Source organism: Lichenostomus cassidix, chromosome 15, assembly GCF_008360975.1.
Source record: "Lichenostomus cassidix isolate B80296 chromosome 15, HeHo_3.0, whole genome shotgun sequence".
NCBI classification, from domain to species: domain Eukaryota; kingdom Metazoa; phylum Chordata; class Aves; order Passeriformes; family Meliphagidae; genus Lichenostomus; species Lichenostomus cassidix.
Window position 1 is genome coordinate 1,858,583 of NC_139496.1, and position 25,795 is coordinate 1,884,377.

The window sequence follows — 25,795 nt, forward strand, 5'->3', positions numbered from 1 at the left end:
CAGAAGCATGCCAGCCCCACACCAAGGGACGCACCTTGCCTCTGCTGGGAGGGTAGGCAGAGTGTTTCTGGAAGCGTGTCCCTGCATGATCTGCCCCGCCGCTCTCAGCTGTTCACAAACACGTGTCTCCTGCTCGGTGGCGCCGTGAGCTGGAGCCTGGCCATGGTTCTGGGGCTGGAGCTGATCTCTGGTGGGATTGCTTGGGAGAGGAGAGCCCAGTTCCTTTGAAGTTGCTGTGCTGTTTAATATTAAAAGTCAGCGGTATTTGCTTGCATGTCTTGGCCAGGTCAGTTTTGTCATGGGGTGTGTTTGCACAGTGAGAGCTTGTTTGGAAGAAACCAAGAGAGGCCAAGACCAACCCAACACTAACGTGTCTTGCATCTAATTAAATTTTGGTTCTGGTTTGTTGCGTTCCAAGACGTCCTTTCCTGAGAACTGGGAATTTGTCAGCTCAGGGATCCTTATCCTGGCGGTGGAAACGCCCTGGGTCACCTCCTGGGCGCGTGTGCAGGGCTGAGCACAGCAGGGCTGCAAATGCTATTATAATATAAATAAATAATCACAGCCCAACTGTGACGGTCGCACCCAGGGAAATGCGGCGCGGCAGGAATGCTGAGCTCAGAAATGAGCCGTGACATTATTTTAGGCTTGGAGACACTTTATGAAAAGTGATTTAAAGGATTGCAGCTGTTTGATTTCACAGATGAGGCAAGTGAGAGGGGATGTTGTGAAGGGGCAGGAGGCGGTGGAAGCAGGCTGGGGGATTTTCTTTTCCCATCACATAAAACCCAGGGGAATATCATATAAAATGGGGGAAAAAACTGTATTTCAAGTAAACAAACAGAAATATGCTTTGTACATATGGGCACCTCCTCCCAGCAGCATGTTCCACAAGTTACTGCTGAGTTTGGAGCTGGCAGAGAAGATCCAGTACCGGTTGAGTGAGGATGTTTGTTCTCTGGTTTCACTCTTGGTTGCCAGCTTTGGGCAGGGCTGTGAACCTGTGGGTCTGACCCAGACTGAGCTGTCTCCAAAGGGTGACACAGTAAATGGGCTCTTCCACAGGGTAAGCAGGTCCCCAACCATACTCAGGTGTCTTCTTCCTCTTCCTCCTCACTCAGAGGTATCTGGTCCCAAGAGCTGTTGCGAAGGCTGGATGTGAAAGTGGTGCAAAATTTTATAATGACCCTGGGTTTAATTCTGTCTTAGTAGACAATGACTTGCAGAAAGCTTTGATAAGTCAACATGCTTTTAATGGGAAGAAGGAAACTTGGTGAAAAGGTTCTGGTTTGTTTGACTTTCTTGAGGTAAAACTAAAATCTCCAATAATCAGCAGTTTCTTTTGAAGGGCATGGAGTGGTTCTTGGCCAAAGTGCAGGGAAAACATTTCTGTTTTCCATATTCATTAGCTGTAATGTTGGGGTGCACAGTTGACTTCTGTCATGTTCAGCTTGGAAACAGAGGAATTGTTTGAATGCTCCATGACCTTTAGCTAAAGGTGAAAAAACACATTACTTACGCTCTTAACCTTCTAATGTGTCCAAAGTTCATGCTCTCTCAAAGGAAACTTTTGCATGAAGGATATTCATTTTCAGGCAACCTGTAGATATTTTCTGTAAACAGATCAATTTTCCTGCGTAGTGCACGTCTCCCTTTCTTTTTAAAGCCTCTTCGTGATCAATATTCCCTGGGAACAGAAGGGTTCCCCTCTTTTCCTCCTGCATGAATCCAGGTTGTTGCTATGACCTCCTTACCAGCCTTCCTGCTCCTGTTAGTGCCCTGACATTTCAGAGTAGGAATTGAGTGGTGTTGGATGTTGGCTGGGCTTTCCAGGAGGGTGGTGTCAGGAGCAGGAGGTGCTGGGGGTTGGGGCACACAAGGTGTTCTCAAGCAGCAGCTTCTGTGATGAAACAGCTTCTGCTTTTGGGGTGCTTTAAATGTTTTACATACTAGAGATACTAAATAGGATTGGGGGTTGGTAGGATTGGGGTGTGTACATATGAAATTGGTGCTCCATCATCACTTGAATTCCCTTCGTGAGCACTTTTCCCTCCCTACTAAACAAGAGGCTTATTTTGTTTTCTGCCTGCTGTTTGCCCCCATTCCCAGCAGACAGCTTTATCTGGGATGGAAAGGTGAGCTTAAGCCCTCCTCAGTTCCTCTACTCCAGCTCTGAGACTATTGTGTTTTTCCCATGCCACCTCTCCTGCCTGGGAGCAGCTCAGTAGTTCCTTCATTAAGCTCCCCATTTGCAAAGCAGCCCTTGTGCAGGAGCATCCCAGCCCGACTGCTCGTTTGCTTTGGCCCATGATAAATAACTTCCTTGTCTGCGTGAACCAGAGACAAGAGGTTGGTGCAAACTTGCGTGTTGATTTGGTGTCCAAGCCAAAATGTGGCCTGGGGGGAATCGAGTGCCTTCCCTGCCCAGACTCCTCCTCCCACCAGTTTGAGCAGGGCAAGTTCAATCCAGTGTCCTGCCGTGGAAGGTGCAGCTCTGGGGATGGCAGGAGCTCGCTCCTCTCCGCGGTGACATGATCAGTGTGGCACAGTGGCACCAGGTAAGCTTGCAGAGGGGCACTGTGTTGTGCGTTGCTGCTGCTGTGTTGGTTTTCCTTGGAGTAGTTATTCACACTTTTGTCTCCTGGGAGCAAAATGCCAGTGTGTGTCAGAGCTCCAGGAACGAGCAGAATGGAAGAGTTTATGGTGCACCACCCCTGAGCACACAGGAGAGCTACCAGCTGAGCGAGGAGCGTCCTGAATTCTGCCTGCTGGGCTCCAGCTAATGTTTTAGGGAATGACTTGAAAATAAAAGACATACCGTGGAAATACCGACTCTGATGAGGTCTGTCACGAGAACTCAGCGCGATCTGTCTTGAGTACCTTTCCAGTGACAGATTGCATTAACTCTGAGCGGCTCAGCGGTGGATTTGGGAAAATTGGCTTTCTGCTGTGGGACTGGGAGAGCAGGGAGGTGGAGAAACAGGGCACCTAATTCCCTGCCCTAGGGTCTCCTTCCCATTGCCAGGAAGGAGGAGTTGGCTTACAGCAGTTTGTATTTAAATCTTGTTTTCCCTAGGATACAGCCTTTATCCAAAACACTTCTTTTACTTCAAGCTACGGTAAACTTCTGTGGTTGCTCCCTAATCTGCTTTTTGGACATGGTTTGGTGCAGAAGGTGATGCTTTGCCTTTGGTTGATCTCAAGATTGTAAATCCACAGGGGAAGAAAGAACTTTCACTACTTATGTGGTTTGGCAAAGGTGGAGACCCACTGAAGCCACTTTTGGAGCCCTTTCCTGTGCTTCAGACCATACTCTGATTGCACAGCCCCACCAGCCCTTGGAGGCACCTTCTGCAGGACTGGGGGCTTTAGCTGGTTGTCATTGTCACAGCATTTGTTCAAAATACTGAGGAAGTGAAGGATTTGCTATGGAGGAGGTGTAAGGAAGAGTAGGAGAGAGTAGGGGACATGGAAAGCTGAAAGGGTCCTGCGTTGACCTGCAGATAGGTTGTTGTATGGGAGCAGGTGTGGTGGTAGATGGTGGGGGACTATGCTGCAGAGAAGAGGTGATGATGAGCTAAACGACCTGGTGCTTTTAAGGTGGAAGGTTCGTGTTTGTTGTGTGAAGAGAACTGCTGCTCATCCTGAATGAGCGTTCACAGCTTCAGGAAGCACAGCACCAGCCGTGGGGGCTGGAGGAAGGGCAGACTGGTCGTTCCCGACTCAAAGGCGCCTGGATGCGACTGGGACAAAAGTCTTGTGATGGAGAGAGGCTGAAAAGCAGCACTGTAGTGGATGTGCTGCTGCTCTGTGGGCACCTCTGGCTGCTGGGGAGAGGGCTGGCGGCTGGCTCCAGCACTGGTCAGATGACCGGGAAGCCACAACAGCTGAGAGCTGTCCTCACCGAGACGTGACTCCTCCATGAATGGCATATTCAGAGGGGACAGCTAAGCACTGCTGACAACCCTGGTTTGCTGGAGAGGTGGGGAGAAGGCATTGATGAGGATGCAGTGCAGCTGGTAGAGACGCTATCGGTGCTGGCAGCAGCCATGGCCTCAGTGCAGGGATGGCAGAGGAATCAATGCCTTCCAACAAGGGGCCACGCGCAGTGTGGTCACCTCCTAAAACAAAAGGCCAAGTCAGCAGCTTCTGAGAGATGGATGGCAACGAGACTGTCTCAGAACAATAAGGGCATTTGTCTTTTCAGCACATGTTGCATCCCCGTAGGCAAAGATAAAAATGCATGTATTCAGCCAGGTTTTTATTACTGACCTTATCTTCAACAAGGGAGCTGATTGTGGAGAAGTTATTGTTTGGTTTCTGTTGTTGATATTTTTTTCTTAAATCTGCAGTGAACTCCTCCCAGGGTTTTGGGGAGGAAGTTGGGCAGACAGCATTGTGCTTGTGGACAACCTGTTTGGCTCAATAATCACCTCCTTTGCACTTCAGAGGAGGTTTTCAGCAGCAGAGGATGATTCCTCTGGGCTGGGGAGGCTGAGCATGGTGGGCTGTGTGCCACACTGGTCCCCTTGCAGCCCAAGCTGTGTCTGGACCTCATGCAGTGCCAGCTCTGCAACCACACTGGTTCCTCCCAAACCTTTCCCCTTCCTCTTACCTTTGAGAATTCAGTTTGGGAAAAATGATTTTCTTCAGGCGAATGCTAAAAAGTGCATTTCTCGGTCTGATGAGCAAATGCTGTGCTGCCAGCGCTAAGGGGTATCCAGGCACCAGAGAACTTTTCCTTTTATTGCTAAAATAGGTCACACTCACTGCTGGCAGAAAGAGATGTTAGGCAACTTCTTTTTCCAAAATTGAGGGTGTGCAGAGCAGGGTTGGGGGACATCCCCTGTCTCTGACAAAGCCACTGAAGTGGTGGCCATGCTGCTTTGCCCACCCCACAAATTGATTGCTGGATGGTCTGAGGTCCTGGAATTTTCTAGGTTTGGATATGCTTCTCCATGCTGGTTGTGTAGTTCTGGGGGTGCAGGAAGCTCAACAAGCCATATGCTCCCCAGGGGGATGGGGTGGCTTTGCAGTCCAAAGCTGTGTTGGTCATGTTTTGGACGCCACGTTGGGCTGCTGTGGGCCACATGGGACATGCCAGAGCAGCAGCTGTGAGGTGTCCTGCTATGGCCCTGTGTGCCACCAGTGCCATGGTCTGAGGGGCACCAGCCCTCTGCTGTCACCCATCACTTCCCCTGTGGTTAACAGTTCCAGAACGGCACGCGAGCCGCTCACGAGCGGCAGGGGCAGACCAGGCATCCTTTGTGAGATTAGATAAGGGACAGTTCATGAGAAGTGAAATAAATAGGGATGTTTTGGCATTGTTTGTTTTTTTTCTTTTTTCCACTATTTGTACCGCACCATTATTAATTGTCCTCATTGAGTGTTTCAGCAGAAACAGCACATTGTTAGAAAATAAAAATTATTTGCAGTACAACGCTGGGTGAGCTTGTAATGAGCAGCCCTAATCCTTGGTGGAGGTGGTGAGGAGCTGGTATTTGCACCTCGAGGAGCATGTGCAGTGCCCTGGCCTGTTTGTCTGCCTCCAGAAGGTGACGAGGACAGTGTGGGGCAGTGGCTTGTCACTGGGTGAGCTCTGCTGTGCCGGGAGCTCCGCAGGTGCAGCGCTGCCCGCGCTGATGCCGTGATTCGAGGTGGCTGCGGTGCCAGTGCCGCTCTCCGCCGGGGAGCTGCCTCAGCTGGCGGATGTGGTGGCTGACCCCAGGCTGCTCCTCCTTGCAGCAAAAAACAAGCACCGGTGGTTTTTAAGCAAAGCCATCTTACACCGAAACTCGGCGGGGAGCTCCCGGTTGCTTTCTCGGTAGAGGACGTGGTAAGCGACGAGGATCTCACGCTTTGGGCCGCTCGAGCTGTGCTGCAGGTTCTCATCTGGCTGCGCTCTGGGTCTCCATGGGTTTGCTCCTGAGCTGTTTCCCAAGGAAGCCAGAAGCACTGGGTGTTTGTACTTGTTTTTCTGCTGGTGGGAGGAAAAGAGGAGGAGCAGTTCGCCTTTCTGTTGCAAGACCAGCTCCAGGTTTCCTTTCTGCAGGCCTCCTATCTCTGAGGTCTTCTCCTCAGAGGCTAATTCTTGGAGCCGTGGGCAGGCCATCTGGATGGAGCAGTCTGTAGATGCCTTGTCTGTGTGGATGTGCTTGGGGCTGGAGCTGGCAGCTCAGGGTCAGAGGTGCTGTTGGCCATGGTGTAGCATTGTCTGGCGCCGTGTGCTGCGGGTCAGTGCCCAGGGATACTTCCAGCATCACTCTCAGACCTCCCTTTCTTCCTCCTGCTTGGAGATCAGGCAGCCAGGACCCAGCAGCTGCAGGCAGGGGAAGGAGAAATGAAGCACACCAGAAGTGCACGTGTCCAAAACAGAAAGCGAGAGAGGCAGGAGGGCTGTGCAGCTGCCTGCAGTTGTTCTCTTAGTGTGGGGGTTATCCTGAGGTCGGAGACAACACTGAAGAGTGTGCTGGAGACTTTATGGTAGGTAAGGCAGCAGGCTGAAAGCTTTACAATAATTTTAAAAGGGGTGTGGGGAGGAAGCATCTTCTTTTTTCCTTCCATTGGGCTTTCTCTGTGTGTCGCCAGGAACTTTTCTGTAATATTGTGTTCAGGAACCTGGCTTTAAACAGTTTGATTAGCAAATCTAAATGAGCCTGGTTGGACTCAGGTTATTTGGGGTCAGAGCATTTACCAGGAAGGGGATGGAAATGGTGTTCTTGGCACTCCTAAATCGAGTGATAACACAGAAGTGATAACACAGAAGCCTTGAGACTCAGGGTGCTTTTCCTGGCTCTCCCTCCCAGCACTGCAGGCAGGGGCAGCATGGATGTGTCCAACCTTCCTGGTTGGCAGCAAATGATACTTTCAGTCCCTTAGGCTGAGCCTAAGTACATCTTCAGTCTGCTGCGTGAAGAAGTGTGTTTTAATAAGGCCACTTTTAGGTCTTCAGCATTTCATTTATCTAAAGATTTGCCTGGGTGGCTTATGGTGCTGTGGCACTCTGGGTGTCTGTCTGGCCTCCTCCCCCAGATCTGTTGATGTGCCAGAGCTCCTGTTTATCCATGGTCATTCTGCTTCCTTGATTTCTGTCATGACATTTACTGAATTCATGAAATTTGCAAAGCTTCCCAAGGTACATCCTTGTGGGAGCACCTGAACCACAAGGAATAATGGGAAAGTTGGTGTAGAAGGAAGGAGGTCCTTACTGGAGACAGCTGGAGGTTTGAAAGCTCTGGAGAGGGTGCTCTGACAAATCAGCAGATTTGTGGGGTGGAAGGAAGGTTTGCAGAGGGAGAGAATGAGCAAAAAATGGAAATGAGTAAAACCCAGCAAAACAATGGAGAGGAAAAGGAACACTGTAGTTTGGGGCTGCAGGCTTCTTGTGTTGTTCTGTTTCAGGTGTCTTAGAGTTTCCATGAGCTTGTTTTCAGGTGTCTTAGAGTTTCCAGGTGCTAGAAATTTGAGAAAAAATACCTATAGAATCATCTAATCCAAACATTAGCCCAGTATTGCCAAGTCCACCAGGCAGTTTGAAGGCAACTCTTAAACCTGTCTGGTGTTTGCATTTGAAAAGCACAGTCACAGTTCCCAGTGCAATGTACTGGAGTAACTTTCTGAGCAATTAATCCACCTACGTCCTGCCAGGGCTTCCACAGTGCCTCTTAGCAGTTCATCACAGGGCACAGAAATTTGTCAGTTTTAATCCCCCTTGCTAATATTTAGGTTTTGTTTTGTTGCAAAGCCCAGTGCTTCAGTAGCAGCAGAGCAGAGCAGGTCAGAGTCACTTCAGGCCATGCCACCAGGTTTTGAGCTCCACCAGCCATTTTCTGACAGGTTAGAGGAGGCAAAAGCTCAGCTGAGTGTGGGCAGGGGGAAAAGGAAAAACGGATGGTTCTTGGGACATGCAAGAGCCTTTTTTTTCTCTCAAGGGCACAGCCTTTGAGCCTCCCAGACGAGTAATTCTTGTTTATACACCCACAGAAGGTGATGGTCCTGCTTTTGGGCCTGTTGGTGTTTCTTCCCAGACACGATGTGTTTGTTTTGTAGGTGGATGTCAGGAGCTGCATCGTTCTTCCATTTAAATATTTATTTTTAATTTAAAACTAGGACAAGTGCGAACGTGGGGAAGCTTGTCATAGGCAGGGATTCTGCTTTGGCTGGGGCTGTAAGAGTTGATGGGCTCTCTCCTTTCAGATGTCTGTGTTTGCCCCATCTGTGGTTGGACTGATGGCATGTTCTGTGCTGCAGCCCCCCATGGCATCCAGCACCACGCTATTGCCTGATCGTAGGGAGAAATAAACTTGATTCCAAAACATGGCACAGCTTTCTAGGCACAAGGAGAAGTGGTGGCCATAGGACACCACAATTCCCCTTCCTCCTCCCATTGATATTTGGCCTTTTCAGCTTTTGAGCAAGAGTGGTTGGATGTGAGGCAGGGAATCTGCTTTCCTTGGCTCCCCCAGGCCAAGTGTTTGCAATCTCTGATTTTCTTCTTGACTTTCCAGAAAAACTCATTTTACTCTCCGATGGTCAAAGGTGTTGGGCCTTGATACTCCCGTCTACTCATGTTGATCTTCTCTACATTGGATCAAATAATTCCTGTTACAGCTGTTGGGGCTGAGACCCCCTTGCCCACATCAGCTGCATGCATGTGGTGTCTTATTTATTGATATTCTTCCTTGGTAGACCCTGAAATTTCTTTTTTCTTTTTGAGGAAATTAAAGCTTTCTTGTTCCAGTTGAGAACTGTTCAAAAATAGACTCCCAGGTGGAACTGGTTCTTCTAAGGTAAATGTGTGTCAGTGTTAGCAGGGTTATTCTGTGACAGGGCTTTCTATGCCATTGCTGAAGGTCTTAGTTAATTAGATGATTAGTCTGCCGGTCAAGTATCTATCTACAAATAAAAAATAGCAGTTGAATGTGGCTGCCTAAAATACTGCTGCTGGAATCAGTCTGTGGCACAGAGCAGGAGGGCTTCTTATTTAATTAAAATCAGGAACATACTGTACTGTACTCTCCAAGGGTCAAGGAACAAAAGGGACGTACACATAATAAGTAGCGAACTGTCCTTTCAAACCCCTTGAGCTCAGCCCAGGAGAGCTGTGTTTAAAGGGACATTTTCAAGATAACATTTGTGATTTTTCTTCTGTCTTTTTTCCCTACTTTTTTTTTTTCCTTTCTCCACGCTGCTATGTGGATTATTGAAGCTGAAAGTATCCTGTGACTTAATTTTGTTTTTACCTGTTCTTGCTCTTGGATTCCCAATTGTCATCAGGACTGCTTGGATGCCAAAAATCCCTGTGTGGGTGCTCAGTGGCTGTGTTGGGCTTGCTGGGGTCCTTTCCCAGGAGCCAGCCCTGCCCACAGCCCCAGGAAAGGGCTGGAAGCAGATTGAACAAGTGGCTGAGCTACCATTCCAATGCACTGTGGGTCTGGGAATTACTGGGAACCTTCTGGAGAGGGCAAAGCACTGAGCTTTATGACCCAGTGCTTCAGAGGAGCAATGTCTACATGGGGTTTTCTGAGTTGCTTGAAAGTTTCCCACCAGCCTGACGAGCTGTTTTGTGTTTGTTCCCGCAGGACGTGGCGCTGTTGGAGTACCAGCATCATTCCAGGGATTTCGCTTCCCACCTCCCGCCAGGGTCTATCATGCAGCCGCAGCGGCGGAGGCCATCCCTGCTCTCCGAGTTCCAGCCAGGCAATGAAAGGTATTGGCCACAAAACTTTGCAGGATTTTGAGCAGGGCTGTGTCTGGTGCTGACCATGCTCAGCCTCAGCACCAGTTCAGCTTCCTTGCGCTAATGCAAGTGGCACCTTTGCCTTCTGGTTGCTTACCTTTGACTGTCATTCATTTTAAAGAAGTCCTTAAAAACAACAAACAACAAAAAACCCCACCCCCTCAGCTCTGTGAACTGGTTGTGTTGGCTTCTTCAGCATAGGAAATGAAGCTGTGTGGTCAAGTTTGGTCTGTGGCTCCCGAGGCTGCAGGGAGGAGTGAGAAGAGCTCATTTCCTCCCCCATCTCCGCTTCCTCTGCTGCTGCTCTTCCTCCTGCTTTCATTGTTTTTGTTTCTCTTTCTGCATTCCCCTTACAACTTTCTCCAAGCTGCTTTTTTCCTATCTGCTCCCCTCCTGCCTCGCCCTGTGTCCCTGTTTCCTGTCATAGCCTCATGGGAGGCTGGCAGTGTTTTTAGGTGCAAGTCAGGCAAGTGCTGTGGCTGGGAATGCTGTGCGTGCTTTAACCACAGGAGCTGATTTGTTTGAAGGACATCACTCTCACTCTCTGTTTCAATGCAAAACGCTGCTCTCTCTCACAGTTTCTCTTCTGCATTTGATGTTTAGTGGTTTGGGAAAAAACTTGGCCTGGAAGTGAAATAAGAGCCTTGATACAGTAAATTTATGCTAAACATTTTTTTAATGCTTGTACCTTAGGCTAAGAACAAAACCAGTGCATACTCAGAGATGAATCTGTTTCTCTAAAATAATTTTTGTTAGGGGAGAGGAGTAAGAACTCAGGGTGCTGGATGTGTAATAATTACAGACAGGATCCTCTTTTTCTGGTAGGTTTGGTTCAGCTTGGTGCTCAGCAAAAACAAACCCATAGAATTTGGTGGCAAAAGGTGGCTTCCAAAGTTCATTTTGCATCTGGACTTGCCCTTCTGGGTTATGCCTGTGGTACCAGCACGTACAGAGGGTCTTGTCAATTTTGATAACCCATAATTTATTGCAGCATGTTGAGCTGCCTTGGCTCACTTTGATTTCGCAGTGGTTTGATTTCTTAGCACAGAGTAACAAGGTTAAGTTGGAATTGGGTCAGATTTAGCTAAATTTGGGGGAGATGGGTAAAGAGGACCCAGCAACATGCTCCTGCCTGGTTTTGTTTTTCACACTACTGATGGTTTGCAAAATGGAGAAGCAGTTCTGCTCTCCAGTAATATGCCATTTTAAAAAAAAAAAAGTATCCTGGTTCTTCTGTATCACTAAAAAGCCCAACTGCAAACCTTGGTGTCTGCTGTACCACATGCCTGATCTGCTGTGGTCACCCAGGCATCTCCCTTTGGCTTACAAATGTTTCAAAGTTCCCAAAATTAATTTTGTGTCAAGAATCACATGAATGTGGCTAAATACTAATCAAAGTTGTCAGTGGATGTTTCACATTCACATGCTTATCGTGGTACCTCACTTTCAACCTGAATGGTGATGTTTTGGCATGCTATGAAAAGAAACACTTTTAATAGACTCAACTTAAGTTTCATCCCTTTTCCCATTAAAATAAAAAAAAATTGTACTTTTGCAAAAATTATACTATGTAGTAAAGCTAAAAATGCTACTTCAGTTCAATTGATGTTTTATGCCAGAATGCTGGGACATAGACTCCTTGAAAATTTTTGGGGGCATCTGGGGATGCAGAGGGGGGGTGTCTTTGAAGAAATCGTAAAGAAATTTTCAATCCAAGTAATTAGTTATTGAGGCAATTCAAATTGGATGCCATTGGCGCTGGGGAGGTGTTAGTCTGTTTCGCAAAGCCAACTGCTATTTCTCTGCATCTTTAAGCCCTGCACTTAAAAATCCACCCTCTGGGGGCTTTGCTAGTTCACCTTTGTGGTTGGAGGAGCTGCTGTAACACAGTGCCTGCTGTGCTGAAGGAGAAACCCTTTGGGTGGTGGTTGCTCACCTGAGGCTTCCAGGGCCAAGACCCCAGAGCTCCTGGAGCAGGTTGAGTTGGTCACTGGTGCCCTCCCCAAAAAATAGCTGTGACTCTCCCTGGTGCAGAGCAGAGCCTGGATGAGGGAGGGTGGCAGTGGCAGCCATCTCTGCAGCTGAGTCCCCTTGGCAGGCTGAGCTCCTTGGCTTTGTTCCTGGGCTGGGATTGATGGTTTCAAGCAGAGGCAGCTGGCTCTCAGCATGAAGGGCTGGGAGGAGGGAGACCAAGGCAAACAACATCCACAGCACGGCACAGGGGGTGAGTAGAAGGAAGCACAGGGGTGTGCTGTGTCTGAAAGGAAGACCCTCGCTGTGGTTCCCTGCCTGACAGCCCACCTGGCACTCTGTGGTGGTGGCCACGTGCCAACCCTCCCCTTGAAGCAAGTGTCAGCAGAGGGGAACCCTTCCAATCCCCCGTTGCTTCGGGAGTTCAGAGGAAGCAGCCTGTCTGCTCTTGGTTGTGGTGGCTGATGAGCTTCCAGGATCACTCTGCTCCTTCAGGATATCAGCTTGCAAGTCTGGTGCCAGTGGGATGTGGCAGGCTGACAGCGCTGGAGATGGAGCCCTGTGTGCATTCCCAGATGGACATCCCTGCCCTGCCATCACTGTGCCTTGCACTTGTCCAGAGCACTGCCTACAGCTGCAGAGTCGTTCAGCCCTCTTGCCACTCTCGGTCCCAATTCCTCTGAGCCCACCTGCTTGGTTGGTGGCTGCTGTTTGCCTTCCTATCCTGGAAACTGCAGGGATTCACTTTACTCTCTGTGCTGGTTTTGGGGGGTTGTCCCCTATTTTGGCTTTACGTTCACTTTGGACAGATCTCTAAAGCCTCTGCAGGCTGTCTTTGCACGTGTTGGAGGTTTAACCCTCTGGATGCTCGAAATTCCACAGAAATCACAAGTTTGGGCTTGCTTGGATGATCTTCCTCCAGCTGTACAGCTTTTCAGTTACTTGTGGCTGCAGTTTTGCTGTAGCCACCAGCTTGGCTGTTAGTTGTGACTCAGTGGAAAGGGAGCAAGAGGTGAAGCATTTCACCATGGGCACAATGTGTTAAGCATGAATCAAATGTTGTTGGCAAAAAGGTGTTGAGTAGTAATTTGCTGGAAGGAATGAAATGCTGAGATGGTCCTGCATTTTGGGACTTGCTGAGCAAGAAGCTTGTTGGGAAGTTGCAGACTGCCCTCCTCTATGTACATCAGAATCGAGAGTCATCATCACCCCTGTGGTGGTTGGGCAAAGACTTGAACTCCCTGTACAGCAATTCTGGCTTGGAAGAAGGAAGGAAAACCTGAACCACTCTGAATCTCTTGCTATAGGGAAAATTGGCTCTGCCTGTCTTTGCAGGGATGTGCTGCTTTCCGTGATGGTTTTTTTGGTAGCAGGCTTTTTCTTGGAAGGATCCACAGACTTCCCCTTAGCTTGTTCAGTTGGCTGTGCCAACTGGTCTGCAGGAGTGAAGAGAAGTATTTCAGGATCTGCTGTTGGTACAAGTCGTACCATGAATATTTGCAGTGGAATGTCCTGGCAAGGTGACAAGGATTAGGGCTTTTTTTCCTCCTCTATATATATTTTGGTCCTCAAAAGAAGTGAGAAAAACTGGGTTGAGTGTTAAATGGCAGGTGCCAGTGGGTGAGGGGTCTGAAAAACCGAGGAACTGGATTTTTCTTACTTTCCATATGTGTTAGGATTTTAGAGCAAGGTTCCATATTAATGCAGGAATGCTGGGGTGGATACTTCTCTCTGCTTCTCTGGCAGAAAATGTGGCTGTAAATAAGTGGTATGTGTGTTAAAACAGTATATTCCCCCTTTATCCAGAATAGGATGAGTCACTATTTTCATAGAAGATTTTCCCAGTTCAGGAGACCATGCTCCTCTTTCAGAGCCATTCTGCTTAGCAGAGTGGCTAAGGAGAATTCATAAGGAGTCTGAAGAATTTGCTCAGTGTTGGTCTGCAGGATGACATTTAGGATCCATTAAGCAGCTGCTGTGTTTCTGCAGCCATCTGAGATAGCCATGTGCAGTGTGGCACGAGAGCAGATCACTGTGCCTCTTGGATGGGATTAATCCTGCTGGCCGAGGAGCCCAGGGAGCAGTGGGAAGCTGTGTGGCCCTGGAAATCACGCACAGCTCTCGGTCTTCATCTGTGCTGGGCCAAATGGCACCAGCTGCTCCCAAGGTAACAGTGCGACCAATTCGATTTTATTTATGGTTTTTAATTAAGTTTCCATTTTTAAAGGTGATCCTTTTCTCAGGAGTGAGCGGCTGTGCGGCTGAAATCCCCAAAATCATATATTTGTGTCTTTCACCCTGGAAATGATGTACCAGGAGCTGTGGTTTTTTTTCTCCCCACAACTGAACGTAGGAAAACAACATCTGGAGAGGGCAGATGCTGGTGTGTAGGCACTTGAGGACAAGATTTGTCTCACAAACTCTGGTCTGGGCTGCCTGGCGTGTCCATGGATGGACATGGAGGATGACCAAGGGTATGGGATGTCTCTGAAGCCATTGGTTCAGCAGTGTCCCCTCTTAGTTCCAGCCACCCAGGACTGCTAAGAGGGCTTTTCCGGCAAGGCTCCACTTTTGGATGCCTGGAGAAGAAAGCATGTAGGGGAGATTGTGGAGAGAGACAAATATTTCTTCTATTCCTCTTGAGTGAGGCAGTGCCGTTGTGTTAAAGCTTCTGCTGGTCCTGTCCATGAATTATTCAGGCTCTGTGTATGGGGATCTTCAACATGCAAGCTTTAAATAAAGCATCTGCTCTTATCTAAATTGCAATTGGCTTGGAAGAAGGTGGCTGTGGGGTTGTGCAGGGCAGCCGAGACCCTGCTCCCCGCCCTTGTGTGGGACCTGGGAGTCCTTCAGCTGGGCCACATGGTGAGCTAAGCACCCTGCTCAAGGCTGTCCCCACCTTTGGCTTGGGAAGACTCAGTCCTGCTGCTGGCAGACTTTGCTGAAGGCGTGGGAGCTCTGTCTTGCCGTCCAGACACGCAGCTCTTCCTGTCAAGTCACAATGGTTTATCTCCCTCTCCACCTACATGACAAAGGGAATATATCAGCTGGCCCTGGACATGTTTTTCTAGGTGCCTGGTGGCAGGTTTGCTCCTACAAACCCTCCAATTTCTCTCTTTAGCAGGTCCCAATTTGCCCAGTCTCACACTCTGGCTCTCATTAGATGTAAAGGGATTGTTGAAACCTCTGACAAATCTTAGCATTGGCTATAAATAATTCACTTCAACACGAATGATTTTCTATATTACTCTCTCTCAAAAGCAGTTTATTGTCTGTCTGTACCTGTGGGGGTTGGATATTCTTTTTGGATACTCCTTTTAGAACTTGTTTTTGGAGACAATTTCCCACCAAGCTATCTCAGCTGGAGGAAATAAACAGCCTCAGCAAGGCCATCATTTGTCTTGGTTCTGCTTCTAGGAGACAGTGAGAATCACTTTCCCAGCCTGGTTATGTTGTTTGGCCCTATGGTATTGGGAACAGTATTTGCAGATGGGAGCAACTCTTAAGTGTGCTTTTGCAGGGAAGTTGGTGGGAGCTGGCTTGGAATCACTGCTGATATTTTGAGCTCTTGGTGCAGGAGGCTGTGGGAAGTCAAGCTGGGTTTGCTGGATGTTGCAGAATAGCCATTGTTCTTCCTGCAGCCACCTTCTGTTGCTCAGCTGATGGAGAAACGGGAAGGTTTGAAGACCAGGGAAGGATTGTGCTGCTCTGAGGAGCCAGACATTGGGATAGTGGGGAGGGAGAGTCTCTGGCCTTCTCAAAAGTTTATACTTGCCCATTTCCCAGAGGTTTGGCTTCAGGAAAGTAAAAGTAAGATGTCATCACAACTGCTCATAAAAGTCCCCAGGGCAGCTCAGGATATCTCATTTGATCTTCTTTCCCCAGTTGTCAGTCTAATGACTGAACTCAATGATTTTAGAGGTCTTTTCCAACCTTAAGGATTCTATGATTACTTGATATCCAGCTACTGGACAACTCCTGTTTTCAGCCCATCTGGTGCTTAGCTGGCTCTGGTGTAGGCATAATGTAGCAGAGAATGTTTTCTTCCTAGGTCCTGGTCATCCACACTTGCTGGAGTGAGCTGTTTGTCCCCCACTTTGCTGTAGGATTTTATCTGCTCATACCTTTCTTACACCCTCTGTGAGTCTGCTGAGGAATTGGCCCCGGTGAATGAGTAACACAGTTCTGCACTGGGAGGGTGCAATTAGTAATAAACCAAAGGTCTCATCTTGGGTTATCTTGGTCTTCTGGAGCTGGGCCTGCCCCAAGCAGGGCTCTGTGGGGGTGGCTGGAAGTTGGGCAAACCCTGGGCACCCAGCCTTGTGTGTCAGCACATCTCAGGCTGCTCTGCTTCTCTGCAGTAGTTCAGTGTTTGTGGTGAAGGACTCAGGTGAAGGCTAACCTGCCCCACTTTGTAATTAACGCTGGCATTTGCTTTGCTCCATTTAATTATGCACAACTCACAGGCAATTAAAAACACTCTTTCCCTTCAGCCAAGTAGGAATCTCTGGAATAAACCAGCGGGGTGGGAACTATTTGGAAAATGCAGCAAACCCCAACCTCAGTGTAATGGGAGGGTTTTCCAGGCAGAGTCATTTTTGTGCTGACAGCAACGTCATCTGTATAAAGTCTGTTGTAAAGAGCTTGCTGCAGGTGTGGATGGGAAGAGTGAAAGGTGTGAAGGCTTCAAGCAAAAGCATTTGTGTTTGCAGCCAGGACAGGCTGAGCGGGTTGTGTTGGGCAAAGTAATCTCGGGAGCGGCTGGAAATTCCAGTGGATAAAGTTAATAGCTGTTCCAGTGGATGTGGAAATGGAAATAAAATAGCACCTTATAACATTGCAGCTGCTTTCCCTGGCGTGGCCCCTGCCTTGCTGTGAGTAACTGCCTTTGTAAAGCTGAGTGGTGCTCTTATCTTCAGAATCCACGGGTTTTTTTCTGAGTGGAGCAGTTGTGTCTGGTTCCTGACAACTGCAGAGGTCTTGGAGCCATCCTGTGTCAATTAGCAGCTTCTTGGTAATGTGGCCTTTAGAAAAGGGAAGAAGCGAAAATAAATACATCTGATTTTTAATTGCCTCAGTACAGCAGAGCCTTGGGTGTTGGAATATTTTAGCACCTGCCCAGCTTAACAGTTGCTTATTGTTCCTGGGTTTTACAGCAGAGCCTGAAACGCTGGTATGCAGCTGTGGGCAGGCAGGGATTGTGTGAAGGGCTGGGACCAGCCAGCAGGAAACCTGAGAGGTGCCAGGAGAGATTTCTGGGCTTGCTGAGAAAAGTTGAGGATCATTCAGCATGAAAGTGTTTGCAGGTGAAGCGAGCTGTGCTTCAGTGCCAGATTTCAGGGCTGTTCATCTCTGAAGGGTTTGCTGTGTGAGCTGTGCATTGTGTCTTGGACGTTGGAGCACCAAGGGCAGTGCTGGAGCCTCCCCACTCTCCTCCCCATCCTCCTGAACCCTTTTTGCTGGGGAGGAGGAGGAGGATGAGCCAGATTCTGTTTCTGTGTGTCAGCAGCAAGACTGCTATCTGATCCCAATGCCAAACCCACAGCAGCAGAGCTTGGCATGCACGTGCTCTGTGCCTGCTGTTGACATTGAAATTAAAAAATAACCCCCCAGTTTTATCTTGATTGCCTGGAACTGGGAATGTTGGCCATGCTGCTGCAGGGGAGGGCATAGGGCAGTGCTCAGGGTGGTGCTCCCGAGAGGGTGGATTTCTAGAAGATCCTCTGTCTGGATGTGATCCAGAGCCATTATAGCTGCTGGCTTCAGGGCACTCTGGATCCTTCCCTTTTTGCCATCTTCTCTGAGATGTTTAATGTCAGCAGTTGCAGTTTGTGAGTGGGGGGCAAACAGTGCATAAGACTCCCTTGTTTTCTATGCTTGCTCTTGACAAAACCTTTCTCCCTCCTCTTCAAGCAGCTCCAAAGGCTGTTAAGTTTCTTAGTGTTTGGTGATTGGGGAGGACACTTTACCACTAGCTCAGGAGAATAGCAACAATTTTGTTTAAGGGGAAAAGGAAAAGAACTGTTCTGTCACAAGCTTTGAATCTCCTGTGCTTCGCTTTATTTTTATTTTTTTAGAGACACTTCTGCCTGAAGTGTTAAAAACACACCCTTGGAGCTGCTGCAGCAAAGCTGATCCTAGGGCATAGTAAAAGGTTTAATGTATTTTTGTAGGATCCCTTTACAATTCCCACAAGAGAATCCTGCTAAGGAAAACTGAGCTACAAAAAAAGTTCAACATTTGTTTAAAAAAAACAAAACCAAGCCCACTCTCCAGGTATTACCAACTGCATCATATTTAACAGGTAAAAGATGTTTGAGCTTGATGTGACTCGTCAGTGCAGTTGCTATCACTGGATAATGTGCCTTTACAGCCTGCCAGGTCTGTGTCAGAGATGTGCAACTACATGAGGCTGGTTTCTTTCCTCCCCCATCCTGGGAAAAGAAATCCCTACTGTCTAGCCACGGAGGAGTAGGCATTTTTTTCCCCAACATATAATCTTTGGTGTTCCTATAGAAGATGCTAAATATAAACATTGGTGTAGGTAGCTTTGATTAAATAAGCCAAATGTGGCAGAAGGGGGCTCTGCCTGGTCTTGGAGGTAGGGGAGGATTTATGGGGCAGATTTGAGGATTTTCCAAGCTTTGCCTTTTTCTGACCAGCCCAACCCAAGTGGCATGACAGGAGAGGCTCAGACCTTCAGCCTTGTTCACTTTGTCCTGTTGTAGGGACAGCCTCCCCCTGTGTGGGGTGGGACAGGAGATGGCAGTGGGGCTTTCCAGGTGACACGGTGATGCTGAGGAGGGGACAGCAGGGTGGCCCCTTGGGCTTGGAGGATGCACCACGGAGATGCTCCATGCCCAGCAGCCGAGCTATGGGGCTGCATGTAGGTCTGCAGAGAGCTGAGCTGTCTGACTGCAGGGCCACCTGGATCCTTCTGGAAAATAGGCAGATGTTGAGCCCTGTCCTCCTTGAGTGGTTTGCAGTCGTGGAGCAGGGGAGAGCAGAGGTAGTTTCTTCTCTAAAGGCTCCTTTCCCTTTGTCCCCAGATCTCAGGAGCTGCACCTGAGAACCGAGGGGCATTCCTATCTCTCTGACCTGACCAAGCCATCCGACTTGGACTTCATTGAAAGCAAGAGGCCACGTCTGGAGCTGCTGCAGGACCCTCTGCTGAGGCACTCGCCCCTCCTGAACCAGAGCCAGCAGGGAGGCACTGAGGATCTCTCAAAGGTAAGGGGCTGATGCCCTGTGCTGCCAGATGGGTGTGGGGTCTGGATTTTGGGCTTGTGTACATCTGCCTTTGAGGCTCTGAGTTCAGTGTAGATGGTGATTCCCACTGCATCAAGCAGTGCTTGGTGGTACTGGATGGTTTTCCCTGAGCTGGGGTGTCCACTTTTAGGGGAACAGCATCATATCAGCTTTCCCCATAACTGCTATAGTCATGGGCTTTTTTTAGTGGCCTATTAGATGCACCAGAACAATTTGGAAGCTCCTGTAGGCTGAATTAAGGATGGTCATGTCTGGCTTTTCTGGATACTCTGCCTTGATTTGATTTTTACTTGACGCTTCTCATTTATCACATCTCTTTATTTAATACTGGTGTTTGAAGGGCTGGAATCGGTTTCTGGTGGTTCTTTAATATAATCTTCCCCAGGAAAGCCTCCCTTGTCCCAGTCTCATTTAACAAAGCAAATCGTTTACTTAAAATTGTCCCCTCTGCACATGGAATAAATGTTGCAAAGGGAAATCTCTTGCTTGTGTGCCTATTTGGATTTACTTTTATCTTCTCTTGGGATAAACTGTATTTGATTTTACCTCGAGTTTGGACATGCTCCTGGTTGGCAGGAAAGTCTTGCTGGATAAATGTGCTGGGAGCTGAGGGTTGATGCAGCCACAGTCTGGACTTGGGAATTGCCTGAGCCCTCAGTGAAATGAAAGGGAAGTTGCATCTGTACCCAGGGTGATGGGGATGGTTTGAGAAGAATATTTAACTCTGGAGTAGTTCAGATGCCTGAAGGCTCTGAAGCACAGGACGTCCTCAGGGATGTTGGTTGGGTGGCTGATGGGGAAAATGCACTGTTGTCTATGAAACAAAAAATATACCTCTCCAAAGATACAAGGAAACCAGGAAGACTCTTTTGTCTTCACATTATTCCCACCAGCAGTTCTGTTCTGGCTCTCACCAGAAAACTGTGTGTTGTCTCAGCTATTTGTTTCTAATAGGCAGAGCTGCTCTTGAGGAATTAGTTCATCAGTTTAGGGGCTGCATTTGCTTCTTGGTCTGTGACACATTTCCAAGAATTACGTGCATTTTATGGGGCTTAAAACATTTGTTAATGAAAGAGAGGGAGCTGAGATACAATACAGCAAGACATGATTACGCTTTTAGTGGAGCCATTTGTAATATTGGAGTCTGGAAGGAAGAAAATGTGGTGTCTGGGACTGGTGAGAGCCTGAGTGAAGCTGGGATTAGTTGCTCTAAACTAGCAGGAGCTGCTTCCAGAATGGGTTTGATGGAGCTCACTGCAAGACTGTTGAAGTGGCTAGGAGCAGAAGGCAACTCTGGGACACAGGGTAGATCTGCCTTTGCAGCTTGGGAAATTGGGCTAATAGCAGTCTTTTGGCATTTGTCCTGAGCAGTTTTCCTCAAACTAGTCTATAAACTGCTGGTGGGCTTTAAGGTCGTGGAGAAGCTTCTGAAGCCAATATGTGCATTGCTCTAAGCCTCAGTGTGTTGGAGGAGCTGCTCTCGGTGTGGCTGCAGGGGAAATGCAAAGAGCTGAGGCTGCCCTTTGGGCACAGCTCTGGACACTGCAGATCCGGGCTGTGGGCACAGCTAGAACCTCTTCTTGCACCCACGCTAAGCCAGCCACAGTTGAGTTTGGCATTGGGCTCTGAGCTCACCACTTAGGACAGATGATGAAGACCTTCCTGAGAGGCTCTGTGCTGAGATGTGTGTCCTGCAGGAGGGGCACACACGTGGTGGCAGGACATTTGTCCCAGTGACCAGAGCTGGAGGGAGATATTTGCTGTTCTGGCTGCGCTGCTGACTCAGTGTGTGACGAAGTCGCTCGATATTTTATCTAGGGCAGCTTTGCCAGCCGGGTGAGCTCTCGGGGTGAGATGCACCACGTGGGTCCAGTATTGCTAAACACACTGCTGGCTGTTTAGACAGAGTGTCCCAGGAGTTGTCCACTTACCCGTTACCCCATTCCTCCTTGTTGCAGTCACTGCGTGGGGAGGAGCTCGATTTACTCACCGGTGTAATAGCACCAGGACTGGTTTTCATGGTGATTTTGCAGATAGAGCTCATTTTTGCACAGCAAAAGCTCCACAAAGCTCTCAATAAAAAGGGTAGGGGTTTGGTTACACTCTCTGGGCGCCAGCCTGACTGTCCCAGGGGATGTAAGTGTAATGTTGCTCTCGGGCAGTGGATACATCTTGATCTCTCCTGGTTTCAGAGCAGCCATTGAGCTGAGATGGAGAATCAGGTCTGTGATGGGGTATGAGTTTAGCACATCCCTGATAACCATTGATAACTGGATTTACCAGCCTTCAGCCCAGGTGAGAGAAGTCAGCACGTTTCCAAGGCCTTTGTTTTGAGCCATAATCTATGCTCTGAACACAGATGGAGCAATTGATGGGACAACTGCTGGTAACAGGCTTCAGAGTCTTTTCCCCACAAAGAGAAGTGGATTTCTCATGTCTTTTCTCATCTACCTCTCCCAAACAGGAGGAGAACAGGTCCTCTCAGACCCTGTTCAGTATCACTCCAAGCAAGGCTTAGTTTATAAGGAGAAGCTCTTGGATCAGTGCATTCTCACTGGAGAAAGCAGACACACTTTTGGGCAGTTAGCCTTTCAAAAGCAGCAGCTTTCAGCTAAATCTTACTTGGACAAGTAAAAGATGTTACCTTTCCTTTTGAACCTCACAATGCTCATGTCTTCAAACACTGGTGTTTCTTTTCAAGCCAGAGGGCAGAAGATAGTTTTCTTGCCTGCTTTACCCCACTTCAGCATCTTTTTCCCTGCTGTTGCATGTTGTCACGTTGCTTCAGTGGTGTGGTCCTGGGCTCCTGCTGCTGGATGGGGCCTGGAGGGCTCTGGTGAGCTCAGTGTGCTGGGGAGAAATGAAACCTCCTCATGCCCTCTGTGCCAGCTGTGGCTGATGCTTTCCCCCCAGGAAAGTGCTCCCTTGAGCTGGCTGATAATAACCAGAACAACTAAAGCAGGGCTGTTTTTTCAGTCACTGCAAGCCTGGCTGTGGGATTCACTGGAAAAGCTGCTATGTGTGGCTTTGCCAGGTGTGTTCTTGGCTGAGATGCAGGAGCTGTTTCTGAGGACCCTCGGTGGCTTCTGCTTTCTTTCCAATGAAGTCAGGGACCTCCATCACATAACAGCAGCCAGAAGTACAGCAGATGGCCCCAGAGCAGGCCAGGGATGATGTGCACGATCCCTTCCCTGCACACACATGCACAGCTGGTGCTGCCTGTGATCCTGCAGTGAGCATGGCTCATCTGGTCAGTCAGTGCCTGCTCTCCCCTCTCCAGAGCTGGAGCCTCATCCTGCCTCTCCCCTTCCATCTCTTCTTAGTCCTGTTATGCTTTCACTTGTTCTTCTCCCCATTTTTAAGACTGCTCTTCCACCATGTGCGAGGTTTGCTGCTCCTTCCTCTAGGATGTGAGTCAGTTGTGATCTGCATTTAGTCCCCTTGCAAGGGCTGGCTGGCTGCACTTATGAGTGGCCTATTGCTCTGAGAGGAATTCACTTACAGGGAGCCATGTAATCCCACGGGAATGGGGCTGGGTGGAGGCTTAGGAAACCTGAACCTTGCTGCCATCTGCCCTGGCAGGCTGCTGGTCACTGGGTAAGTCTCTTCCCCTTTCTCGATCTCAGATTTCCTCATCTGCACAAGGGACAATGCCATTTCCCTCTTTTGTAAAATAATTAACAGCTGTGGATGGAAAAAGGCAATTAAGAAGCCATGTGTTGTTAGGACTTGGACTCTACTTTACATTGTGCAAAGGTTTTAATTTCTTCCCTTTCTGCATGGATATTTTTGTTGTGTTACAGACTGAAAAATGGAATGAGAAAAGTGGCGGGGGGGTTAGTCTTGGAAAAGACAGCACCAAGGTCAGGAAATAGGTATGGCAAAGCAGAAATTAGGGCAAAGGGTATTTTGCTTTGATGCATATCAACGTAGCTTTAAAAGCAATTAATTGAAAAAGGAGGAATTAACACATTTGAAATGCCTTTTTAATGATGCATTGAAGCCAGCAGTGTACATGCCAAATTTCACACTGGCTGCCCGTTCCAGAGCCCAATTTACAATGAACTCCTGGAAGACAGGCTGTGGGATGGAAAAGGCTCTTGGCTAGCCTGCTAACTCCTGCCCTGGCTGCAGGCTGGCAGGGCACTGAGGACAGCAGAAAGGCTTTTTGGGAGCTCTGCTTCCTCCTCGCTGCCCTGGCTGGTGCCTTGGCAGTGCTGCTCCCTGGTAGCTGCTCCATGCCTTGCCCAGTGCACCAGGGAACAGGCATGGGATTGGGTCAGCAGCAGCAGGGTTTGCCCTGGTACAGGGTGGAGGGGCAGTGCCACAGCTCCCAGCACAGATAGCTGGGCTGCCTGCTAAATCACCAGCTGCATTTCTGCTCCGTGGCTTTGTTATGGGAACATTGATCTGTTGCTGGGATTAACCTCTCAGAGTTTCCAGTGGGTTGGTCTCGCAGTTATTAATGAAACTGGCTGGAACTTGTGTTGACCTTGGCAGAGGCCCCAGTTGGCTTGGAGGTAACTGGCAAACGCATAATCTCTAATTGAGTAATCCAGGGCTGGGGGAAGGGAGCAGAGGGGGAGGACACTCAGCAGTGCTTTGAGCTGGGAGAGCTGTGGTGCTGCGATGGGATGCGTGGGAGTGGAGGGCTCAGCATGGCACTGAGCACGGTGGTCGCCCAGGGAATTAGCAGGCACAGCAAGGCAGCATCTCAGTTCCGGCACCCCAGGCTCCCTCTTGAAAAAACCAGCCCAGAATTCCAGTGCCTCCCCGGGATTTATTGCTGTGGAACAATAGTGCAGAGGAGCTGGAGAATGGAACAAGCTGTGAGCACCGGCCTTCCCTGGACGTGTGTCCTCCCTTAGCCTCAGAATTTGCAGCTGGGATCACACTGGGCTCTCCCTTCCCTGCTGGAGGTTGTTTTTGTTCACTTGGGCAAAAGAGCTCTGAGCTTGTTTCATGGGCTTTTGGGGAATGTCTGCAAGCGGGAACCCAGTGACAACTGGGTTTCCCCAGCCATGCATCTCTGCTGTGAGAGAGGGAGATGCTTCCTTGGCCAGCTGTGGCTGTGCCAACATCTGGTGGGGAAGGGCTGGCTGCCAGCAAACCCTGTGGGGACACCCAGGCAGAGGGATCCTTGGAGCTGTGGTGGCACCGATGGACAGGGGACACAACAATGCTGCCAGCCCTGTTGCTCCATCCCAGTTATCCAAAACCCAAGTGAGATGCAGAGACTTGTGCCAGTGCCTGGCTTGACCAACCCTGTAGGAAATAAAATTCCTCAAACATGCTGCCATGAAAAGAACCTCATGTCCTGAGGGCTGTGGGGTGCTCCGTGCAAAGCCTGCACACACTGCATGCTCTCCCCACTGCTTCTTGGAGGAGCAAACTTCTGTGGAAGTAGCTCTAACCTCAGATCTGAGCAGTGAAATGAAACAATTTTAGTGGGTACGAACACACCTACGTCTTTCCTGCTTTTGTCCTCCTTCCCCTGCGGGGAACAGCAGTTCTTGTTAACTCTCCTTGCAGCTGGGCTCTCCCTGTGAAGCTGAGCCAGGGGAGTTGGGCACCCATGAGGAACAAGTGGTGTGGGGTTGTCGAGTCCAGCAGCTCCAGTCAAGCTGGGCTTGTCGAGTCAGGAGGATCCTCCTGTGATGTGTTTGACACCCACCCATCTGCCGTGTGCTTGCTCACACTGTCGACTTGTGCCTGATAAAAATGTGGTTGCAAAAAATGATTCGGTGGGGTGGGGAATTTACGTTAGGGCAGCAGTGATTCAAAGCTATTTCTGGGAAGATGAGGGACATGTTGGCATTCTCTGTCATTCCAAACATATTTAAAAGCTGAAATATTTGCATTGTTCACGTTGCCACAGCACAAACACTTCTGGCTGGATTTCATCCTCTCCCCCCACTGCTTTCCTCCCTGCTCTGAAGATAATTTCCAAATCATGGGAGGATGGGATGAGTGTGGGTGTGTCAACCCCTTCTCAGCTGCACATGAACACACACCTTTGGGAGCATATGGTGTGCAAGCAGAGTGGCTCTCCTGGCATGCCTGGCAGTCCATCCCCTTGCCCACTGTGCCAGGGTGGCTGCAAGGGCTTGTCAGCAGCCCATGCCATGCAGCAGCATGGGATGGGAAGCCAAGGGAACAGCCTGAGGAGTATCTGGAATCTCTGTTCCATGCATGGACTCGTGCTGGTTTCATTTGAAAAACAGATGATTTTGGGCGTTGCATAGTCCTTGTGAGATGTTTGGCTCCTCCAGCTGGCCCTGGGCTGAGGGGTAAAAGGAAGGAGCACCATGATTGCAAGACAACTGGTTTTATTCCATTTCTCAGCTGAAGTTCCTGTGGCCAAAGAACTGAACTATGGTCTGAGAGACTTGGATATGGCAGGAAAAGCCCTCCTGGGCTGCAGAAGCGTTCCAGAGGCAGGATGTAAAAACCCTTGACCCTTCCCTGAGCTGCTGGCAGCATGGCTCTCCCCTGCCCTGTCTGCTCCAGCCTGCAGTGGTCTCCAAGGCACAGACAGCAGGGCCAAGGCAGTGGAGCTGGAAAACCAACAGGAGAACTGACAGTGCCTCAAGCACAGGTTGTTTCACACTTCTCCAGCTCATTTGTGGTGATCGACATCCAAAACAACCTTTTAAATTGCCTTTCAAGCCACAGCGGTGGCGAAGGACGGTGTGATAAGGCTGACTGCTTCTCGGGAACCTGCTTCATCATTTACATAATTGGACTTTTCTGTTCCACTCAGTCAATATTACAAGGCTCGCGCAGTGCAACAGCTCACCTGATCTGCTGGAGGGA

At 49.1% G+C, this 25,795-nt stretch overlaps 1 protein-coding gene across 12 annotated transcripts in view; it reads left to right on the plus strand.

Moving 5' to 3' along the window:
* Positions 1–25,795, plus strand: part of NCOR2 (nuclear receptor corepressor 2) — a 222,112-nt gene that overhangs the window by 72,078 nt on the left and 124,239 nt on the right. For all 12 annotated transcript variants that reach the window (XM_085075391.1, XM_085075387.1, XM_085075396.1 and 9 more), the window contains exons 3-4: positions 9,582–9,709; positions 18,760–18,940. In XM_085075391.1, the coding sequence (XP_084931517.1) occupies positions 9,582–9,709; positions 18,760–18,940 (309 nt within the window). The remainder of the gene's footprint in view (positions 1–9,581; positions 9,710–18,759; positions 18,941–25,795) is intronic.